This window comes from Vanessa tameamea, chromosome 17 (assembly GCF_037043105.1).
Source record: "Vanessa tameamea isolate UH-Manoa-2023 chromosome 17, ilVanTame1 primary haplotype, whole genome shotgun sequence".
NCBI classification, from domain to species: domain Eukaryota; kingdom Metazoa; phylum Arthropoda; class Insecta; order Lepidoptera; family Nymphalidae; genus Vanessa; species Vanessa tameamea.
In genome coordinates, this window is record NC_087325.1 from 11,377,034 (window position 1) to 11,387,214 (window position 10,181).

At 31.7% G+C, this 10,181-nt stretch overlaps 2 protein-coding genes across 2 annotated transcripts; one reads left to right on the forward strand and one right to left on the reverse strand.

The window, feature by feature from the left end:
* The first annotated feature begins 3,892 nt into the window (after positions 1–3,892).
* On the forward strand, positions 3,893–5,633 carry LOC113404356 (transcription initiation factor TFIID subunit 9). Its single transcript, XM_026645223.2, has 3 exons — positions 3,893–4,423; positions 4,727–4,949; positions 5,461–5,633. The coding sequence occupies exons 1-3, from the start codon at positions 4,056–4,058 to the stop codon at positions 5,578–5,580; spliced, it is 711 nt and encodes a 236-aa protein (XP_026501008.2). The 5' UTR covers positions 3,893–4,055; the 3' UTR covers positions 5,581–5,633.
* A 751-nt stretch (positions 5,634–6,384) lies between these two features.
* On the reverse strand, positions 6,385–9,755 carry LOC113404337 (hydroxyacyl-coenzyme A dehydrogenase, mitochondrial-like). Its single transcript, XM_026645203.2, has 5 exons — positions 9,465–9,755; positions 8,858–9,133; positions 8,613–8,698; positions 7,276–7,490; positions 6,385–6,755 (listed from the first exon to the last, which is right to left on the reverse strand). The coding sequence occupies exons 1-5, from the start codon at positions 9,576–9,578 to the stop codon at positions 6,514–6,516; spliced, it is 933 nt and encodes a 310-aa protein (XP_026500988.2). The 5' UTR covers positions 9,579–9,755; the 3' UTR covers positions 6,385–6,513.
* Positions 9,756–10,181: the final 426 nt, after the last annotated feature.

Consider the following 10,181-nt stretch of genomic DNA (forward strand, 5'->3'; position numbering starts at 1 on the left):
CCACTAGTGACATTACAGATTTTGCTAAACGTATACCCCGAGTTGATTTGCATGGAGGAGTGCCTTTCGCAATTTGCTAATAAAATATTGGTGATTTTTCACGATACGGACTGAATTTGATACGTTTGGATATTTTTGTAATATATTATCGATGGCGGCGTGACGAAAGCGTTTTTTCCGATTGCAAGTTTATTTTATTCTTTATTTAATTTTATTAGAAATAAAAGAGTTGAGCTTGATATTTGTTATGTTGTTTTTAATCACGCGATCCGTTTTTTTTTTAATATATTATTATTATTGATCTGTAAGTATGAAATATTGCAAATTACTGAGCCGTGAAAAATCTATTTTCTGATCCCATTTTGCCAATATATCGATGAATATCAGAACGAATTAAAAGTGCAGTGCCATTTTGTGTATTCGCTGCGTGCTCGCGTGCTCGCGTGCTCGCGCACTCGCCGTTTCGTTTGTAGGCAGCGCCCTTGTGTAGGTTTGCGTGCGGTCCGGCCTCCGAGGTCATTCGGTTACTTCACGATCTGTTCCGTAGACACACATGAGATAGTCACTCGGGATTTTGTGATGTTCATAGTTTTCCATAAGTAGTTTGTAAATCTAGTTGCGTTGTTGACGATATCGTATCGAATGTACGGATGTAGTTGAATAAGTACATTTTTACCTAAGTAGCGTAATAGATGGTCTCACGCGTTAAGGCCGAGGACACACCGACACGTTGACAGCTTTCGTTAACCAAATATTATTCTTAAAGTTATAAAATGTAGTGAAATATTTCTATCGAAATTAGAAACCGAATATGACATTATTATAATGTATATTTAGATATATATACAGTTTTTATGAAACGGAAATTATACATGGCTTAACGTGTGAGGTACGTCGTAGGTTATTGTTTGAAACCTCACTAGGTGATATAATTATATGATAAGTGAAAACAAAGAATGTTGATAGTCTTTATCGGGTGGTTTCAGCAAATAGCACAATTTATTAGCTATAGAATAATGCTGGGCCGAGATGTCTGTGAAGAAAAGTTTACCGTATACTAAACTATATGCCACTCATTCGACGAAGATTCGTACGAAACCTATTCGCGAATGTGTATCGCCGACATTACGATGTAAACGTCGTATTGAGATATTGTTAAGTATACGATAAACGAAATCAAGTTGGAGATACGACTTATAATATTATAAATCGAAAGCAATAATACATTTCCAATTTTCCCTCCTCGAGCGCAAAAATTGCCGATTCGCTTATTTCTTGTACGAAACATATCAAGGACGTTTCAATAGATAGGTTAATTTACTGTTACAAGCAAACCGTTTGATTCAATTGCCGCTCCATATAGAGATATGTTACTTTACTTTTGTTCCATGTCGTACGTCATTGTGACATTGACATTTCGTTATACTGAATGAGCGGGAAAAGTTTATGTCAAAAGCCGTTACAAAAAAGAAAAAGATGACGATGTCTCTGATAATGCCTTCCATGCATTACCTTTGTGGTTTAATGACAGAACGAGATAATTATATTCACCACACATATTAATGTATGAAATAATGATCGTTATCTCTGTCACACTTTTATCGGCTGAAATCGTATATGAAATTATATAAACAAATAAATTAAATATTATTGTTAGCTATTGCAGTCGCACTTAAATTTCATAAGAACGAATGTTATGAAGCGGACGGAAAAGCTAACAATAATAATACTATGAACAATTGTTCAATTAGTAGTAAAAAAATTATATTTGGTATCAGCAATATGAAAGTCTATAAAGATCATTGTATACAATAATTAAAAGAATATCTAAATGTAAGTAGGGATGTGTAAATATAAACATGTAAAATAAGCTGAATGGAACGAAAGTGAAGAGAACATGCGCTATCTATAGGACATTCTGTTTATCGCTATAGTAAATAAATAATTCACAACTGTACGTCCAAATTGTCCATTTATATGTTAATGTACCTATTGCAAATTACAATAATGTAATCTTTAGAATGTATTTAGTATTAAAACAAGGGTTAAGGTAGTGGCAACGTTGAACGCAGGCCGAGCGGCTTCTAGCGGTACTTGGTTTGACACTTGGATGACTATCTTTAACAACTTATTTTTACTGTACACGTAAGTTATTTCATATTTTAACTGAATAAATCAAAATGGTTATTATATATAGTTTGTTTGATTTATCACCTTGTTTTATTTATGATATAGGTAAGAAACCATAATTGGTCACTACCGTCCATAGATATTGGCGCTGTAAGAAATATCAACCATTGCTAATATCGTCAACGCGCCCCCAAACTTGGGAGTTAAGATGTTATCCCACGCACCTGTAGTTGCTGGCTCACTCGCCCCGCCAACCGGAACACAAGTCTGTTTTGCTGTTTGGCGGAATAATATCGAATCAGTGTCTGGTAATTACCCAGACGGTTCAGAACTCTACTACGAAGTACCACCTTATTGTGTAAACTTCCTAATATTTGGTAATTATGTTATTGTATTTACAAGTTAAAATTATCTTGGCTTAGGTACGACAATGTCGTCATGAGATATCTGGAACTATTAAACTACAATCTTGAAATTTGGCTGGAATTTTGATGAGTAAAAGACTACTAAGAACGGGTAACAAGAGAAGTTAGGAAGATAGGATTATCTTAAAAAAGTACAAGGGATGGAAAAGGATCGGGCCAGCCACTTGTATATGTATCTCTAATGCTTCACTAACCTTGGAAGCTAAGATGTTTTGTCTCTCGTGCCTGTTGATACACTAGCTCACTCACTCTTAAAAACGGAACACAAAAATGCTAAAAATTGCTGTTTAACGGTAGAATATCTGATGAGTGGTTGGTACTTGCCCAGACGGGCTTGCGCAAAACCCCTACCATAAAGTAAAATATATTTTATTTTTTTAGACGACTCTGACAATAGGCTGTCGCCCATGGCAACCGATATAACAGAAACAAGCATCTCTTTTGCATAACTAATGAGTAAGGTTCGGAAAAGAATGGGTCGGCTATTCAATTCCAAGACTTGGCTTGGCTCGGTTAAGCATATAGCGTTACAAACGCGATTTATTTTTATTAAAAAAATATAACGAATTAAGGAGATACGTTAAATTAATGGATGCCGACATATGAGTACTCTTTATTATATTTTTAATACTACTATGAATACTTTATTTAATTAAATTTATAATAAAACCTAAAAATTGTCGTGTTTATGCGACATATAAAATTAAAGACATTATCGCATGATTTGATTGGCATAAGATAACATTAACAGAAAATATATCTTTTCATATAAGTGAATTGTTATATTATTTTGGGAAATAAATGATCTTAATTATATATAAAATTATGAATAAGATAGCAGGCAGTGTAATATTAGGAAAGGTTGACGAGTGGACGAAAGTACATGATAACAGGCGAGTCGGTAGATATTTGGGTGGATTGGATAACATGTGGTAATGTACACTGAATTCGGTTTAGTTTATCCTATTTCGATAATTTATCTTGTATTAGAACAAAATCGGAGGAATGATAATTTCACAGTGGCTTAAGTTTCCCCATTTTAATATTTATTAATAAAAAAATAATATAAGGAAATATCAATGAGCTATATGTAAAATATATTCTAAATATTATGCATTCGAATTCAAATAATCTTTGGATAAAGAGTATATTTTACAAGGGCAAATTTTTCATTTAATGCTTTTCTACAATCGCCAATAAAGAACTAAATTGATATTATTTTTGCAAAAAAATAATAATCCAAAAATATAAATCGAATAGTTATGTCTGTTATGAGTTGGCTGTATGAAAGATCCAATGAATGACATTTGATGATCTCTAATGTCAACTGTCAATTGTCATCGCTAACGCTAATTTCGTAGACGGACGTGAATTTGTTATTTTTACCAAAACACAATCAGAAAACAAATGTTATAAACAAAATTATTCTAAATTAATATAATAAGTTTAACAAACTTTAATAATTTTGTGCACTATTAAGTTAATCTACAAGAAGAAAAAATGGCGGAAAAAGACAAATCGAAAGTTAGCACACAAATGAAACACATACCCAAAGACGCGCAAGTTATTATGTCCATAATGAAAGAAGTTGGTATAGCGGAATACGAACCAAGAGTCGTAAACCAGCTCCTCGAATTCACATATCGGTATGTTACCTCAGTGCTAGACGATGCAAGGGTTTTTGCTAACCACGCGAAAAAGAAGACGATTGACTTGGACGACGTGAGATTGGCGGTTCAAATGCAATTAGACAAGTCTTTCACGAGTCCCCCTCCAAGAGAAGTACTCTTAGAACTGGCTAGAGTTAAAAATGTGAATCCACTTCCATTAATTAAACCACACTGTGGACTACGTTTGCCACCAGATCGGTAAGATTTAATTTTAACTCTTAAACATCTTGAATTTAATAACTATTCCATTATTTTCTTTTATCATTCATTGGGATAATCTTTGGTGCTACTCAATGTATCCTTATTACGTATGTGTTGAAAATAGTTTGCTTTAATTAGAAAAAAAAACAGTAGCTCGAGTAGGTAGTATCTTTAGTAGATTGTCTAATCACCATTCTATACAATATTTTCTTATTTTGTAGAAGGCAAGAGTAGTTGACATATTGCAATCCACACACATTCCTATATTTATATTCTCTTCATATGACTCCTGTTTTTCAGCTATTGCTTATCAGCATGTAATTACCGTTTGAAACCAGCCACAAAGAAAGTGGTAGTAAAATCATCAATACCCACCACACCGACCATAAAAACAGTGACCACATCCAAGCCAGGAGGACCACAGAATGTTGTAGTTAAAAGACCACCGGGAGCCATAGTTAATGTCACATCTAAACCTAGTGTTGTCCCAAAACCTGTGTTGAAGTTCACATCAAGCAGTAAGGTGTGTGGGAATTTTAATATGTATTTCTAATAACATACTTCATATCATTTAGAAACCAACAAACTTGTCACATAAAATAAAATGACTACAATTTAAAAACAAACACATTTGTACTACAAACATCTCAGTCAATTTGTGTTAAATAATTGAGAGATAATCTTATATTTGTAATGTATGAGTGACAATATTTTCTTGCCATTCATGTAATTTATTTTTTCTTATTCAGACACATCTACCTAAAGCCTAATTTCATTACAATCTGTTCTGTTCTTAGTTGGGGTGAGGTATCAAAGAGACAGATATATTGTAATGTTATATAGAAAATGATATACTTTTATATTTTTATTATTTGCCTCATTATAAATTATAATAAAAAAAGGAAAATTACAGGAAAATTAAATTCAGTCCTTCTATTTGTTCCAACACTCATGCACAGTAACATCTGAGCAGATGGTTACTTTAAGGATGAAATCTTTAGGTATAAAACATAATTGTGATTTATATCTTACAGGTGGTTGCCAAGCCAGCAGTTCGTGTGACAGCAGGGCCATCATCACAAGGCCCTATCAAAATGGAAGTTGATGAAGTATCTCAAAAAAGGAAACGTGAAGATGATGATTATGATATGTAATTAAGTTTAAATAGTTTAAGATAATATTATTAAAGTTTTTATTAATAAAATAATTGTTTACTATTTATTCCTTGAACATGTATGTAACAATTCGATATCTATTTAGAACAAAAACTCTATACATAGAATATTATCAGTAGAAAGAAAGAAACGCTAGTGTCAAAATGTAAATTTTGAATTGGTAATCGAATTTTAAAATGAGGTTTACTAGCTCAACTAAATATTTTCTAAAAACACCATTTATCACAATCAAAATCAAAACATTACATTAGTTCAGAATGCAGATCCTACCGAGAAGCTGCAAGAAACTATGTAGTTACTCTTTTTCAACATTTAAAAAAACATAGTCAACACTGACAATAGATATAACGTAATTATAATATCTCAACAATATATGAGTCCCCCAGTAATATGGAAATAGCAAATTCGATAGACCACTCAAGGCACACATATTTTACACCCATTTTTGAGATTTGCATTCAAATGAAAGACTTAAATAGGAATATTAGTATTTATTTCTTTTCATCAAGGCGTCTTGAAAGATGTATTTTGAAGTTGGTTAAAATATCCATTACAATACAAAAACAAGTTATTTGCTGAAGATCAGTTGCTTGCTATAGTTTTATTCCATATTTTTTTAAATACATCCAAATTGTATAACAAAAGTATTAATGAACATTCTTATTAGCTTTAGATTAGAATGTCGGCTCCAAATATTATCATTATCAGAAATGGTTCATATCAGCCGTAAAACATGGCAAATCATATCACTTAAGCTAATGATTAGTTATAAAGAAAACATCATTAAAAAATATAAAGTTTTTAATAAAGTTATAATATGAAGTTCAATAAATAAAATATACCAATTGATTACTCTTACAACAATACTAGAAAAATATTTATAAAATCTCAACTTATAACAAACTCATTTATTTATTTCTTTTCATACTTGTAAAAACCTTCTCCAGTCTTAACACCGAGTTTTCCTTCAGATACCAGCTTGTTGAGTAAAGGAATCGGGTTAAATAAGGTTTCTTGTGGGTACTTTTTGTGCCATCCATCTAAGATGAACTTGTTTGTATCCAAACCGACATAGTCGGCCAATTCTAGTGGTCCCATGGGATACCCTGCTCCTAACTTCATCGCAATGTCAATGTCACGTGCTGATGCATCACCTATAAAACAAAGAATAACGAAATTAATTTTCCAAATCTACATATAGGGCCAGAATCATATTCCTTGAGTCTTGAACGAAAATTAATGAAAATCCTAAATTATTTATAAACTAGTTGAAAATAAATTGTTATAAAGCTGAATTACTTATTTTCAATAATTTATTCACATAATGGTAAAAAAACATTAAAAATAAGTTACTTTTCTTAGTGTTAAATTATTTCTAATTTATCAGTATTTATAATTTAAAAAAATAAAAGTTCAAAGAAACTGATATGGTGGAGACCCTAGCAGAGCTAAATAGGCCTACTTATCTGAATCTGTACTTTATTGTTTGAATAAAAAATAATTAACATGAAATGTACACAAAAACTGAGACTGTAATTTGAAAGTTACTTCCATAGTTATTATAAAGGATATAGTTATATAACTTTTAATTGACATACTATAATCGATAATATAATAATTGTGAAATGAATATGTTGGATGCTTTTCATGATAAAACTAAAAAAGTATATATACCTCGTTCGAACAGACGAATTGCCTCAGCAATGTATGGTACCAGCAATCTGTTAACAACAAAGCCCGGTGTATCTTTGCAGGTGATGCAGGTCTTGCCAACACCCTTGCCCCATGCCATCATTGTTTCGTATGTGGCTGTAGATGTCTCTGCACCTTTGACCACTTCTAAAAGCCGCATCACAGGAACTGGATTGAAAAAGTGAAGACCTCCAAACCTGTCATTATATAAATAATTTAGTAAGATCATAATATTGTTAAAAAGGAAACAGCATGCCTTTCCATGTGCATCTGTTATGGCAATAGAGGAAGTATTAAAACACCATGCTATTTAACTGTATAGAAAATTGGGTATATATAGCAGAATTTCATTGAATGCAACTATCTTAAAATGAAAACCTTGGAAATTTAATATTTTAGAGTTTTTTCTTTTTTTAAAGTTTTATTTATCATACATATTTATTTGTCTTTATGAATTCTAAACACAAATAAATCACCTAATAAGATATAATACTCTGGATTTCAACCAGACCTTCAACTAAGATCCACATATTATGATCCCCCACTCCCCCCAGACACTCAAACCCACTGGCTTCGCTTTATTTATAGTTAGTATATTGTATATTTGTTTTGTTAAGAAGAATTGTAAAGTAATGTATAAAAATATTGTAGTACTAATTGATGCATATTAATTAATTTAGGTTTTTTTGTTTTATTAATTTTAAATTACTTTTCATAAATTAATATTCATTTTTTAAATTAATTCATTCATGAAATTAATGATAATTAAAATGAAAAAGCAGGACAAGAACTAGTCAATTTTTGATAGATCTTTAAAATATTCATCATTAGTCTTCCTGGAAAGATAATATTATAAGACATTGACGTAGGCACTTGGTGGACATCACATATTTACCACCAAATAGCAATACTTAGTATTGTTTTGATACAGTTTGGAGGGAGAATGAGTGTAATTACAGACTCAAGGGACATAACATCTCAGTTCCCAAGATTGGTTGTTGTATGATTGGATTGGTTTGGATTGTAAGCACCATAGTGGTGATTCATCATCAGGTAGCCCATTTGCCCCTGTCATATAATAAAAAAATAAATTATTAGTAGCCTTGAAAGGGTTAGGAAGATGTCAGCATACTACACTTAAGTTTTCTTTGATAATGTTTTGTATCTATTTTAATAACGTTAAATAAATAATACACTACAATGCCTCAGAAAGTATGGACAGCATATTTTTTTCTTCATGCTTGATTGAGCAAAGAGAAGAGAGTGTATCTGTAATAAAAAATAATAGTGAACAGAGAAATGTATTCATACCAACTTACTTGTCTTTCCTCTTTACAGCTGCTGCAATTTCATTGATAGAGAGAGAGGAGGTGTTCGATGCGAATATGGTGTGGTTTGGAGCAGCCTGGAATTAAACATGAAATCAACATAAAAAAAAATGCAAGCTCATTAAAATCACAAATATAAGATGTAACGACAGCACTAACAGCACTGTCTGTGGAAATTCAATAATAACATTTAAAAAAAAAGTAAATGTATTTAATAGTTAAATGTTAATGTTTACCGCATCCAGTTTTTTGAAGAGCTGATGTTTGATGTCCATGTTTTCAACAATAGCTTCAACCACAAGATCAGCACCTTGACTTGCACTCACAGGATCTGTTGCTGTTTTGATTCTAGCCATGGACTCAGACACAAACTTTTCTCCTTCTTTAGGGTTATCCTTGTAAATCTTCTTGGCCACTCTGCCCAAGTTGTTGCCAATTGATTTTTGTGACTTTGCTAATACATCTGAACTGAGATCTACTAGAATCACATTTTGACCAGCTTGAGCAGAGACCTAAAAAAAAGTATATGTAATGCATACTAATGTTAATAATTGTAGTTTTGGTCTTGGATGACAAACGAGCCGTGTCTATCACGTTGCCTGCAAGAAACACAAACATATGCTTAAACCGTCAATGTGGCTCGGATCACGTTGATCTCTTGTACCTGCAATTACTCTAGGTCAATTACCGACTCTGGAGGACTACGGCAATACGAAGCATTTATTTCACTTAACAGATGAGTCTTAGAGGATAGTCGAGTCCTCCAAGACAAGTCTGCACACCGCCGGTAAAGTAAAGTATTAAAAATATTTAAAAAATAGTATTAACACAAATGTTGAATACCTGAGCAATTCCAGATCCCATCAAACCACCTCCAATAACTGTAACATTTTTAATTGCACTTTGTACTGCTGAAGAACTAGAAAAGTTTCTTGCAATCACTCCGAACTGGATCATTTTAATTTATTTTGTTACTACCAATTACTTAAAAGATTATATTTAATAAAGATGCACAGTAGTTAGAACCGGTGTACCGGTTCAAAGAAAAACTTCTAAGTATATGAATTAAAAAAAAGTATTCCAAAGTCCAACTAAAAAATATAAGATAACTTTTGTAATAAGGCCGAGTACATACAAGACAATCAGCATATACGGCGATATTTGGTAGCTATATTACAAATCAAATAAATTATAGATCATGCCTTTATTATAATTTTTGAAATATAGTTTAAGTTAATATTATATATGTTTAAATAACTCTTATCTATAATATTTTAGAAAATATGAAATTGAATGGAATTAGAACTTTCTAAAATTACAAAAATAGGACAACTTACACAGACTTCCGATTCATTATCTAAATTAAAATCAAAGTACACTTTTTTAAGTAGGCTATTACAAGCACTTTTGAATCATCATTTTACCGAGAAGAACAGTAATTATTTTTTAACATTTAAAATACAGTTATTTTAGCCGAATAAAATTATATATATTGTTAGCGACAAAAATATCACCGGTGTTGTGGTCACGTGTCCTACTGTTATAAAGCTATAAAAGAGC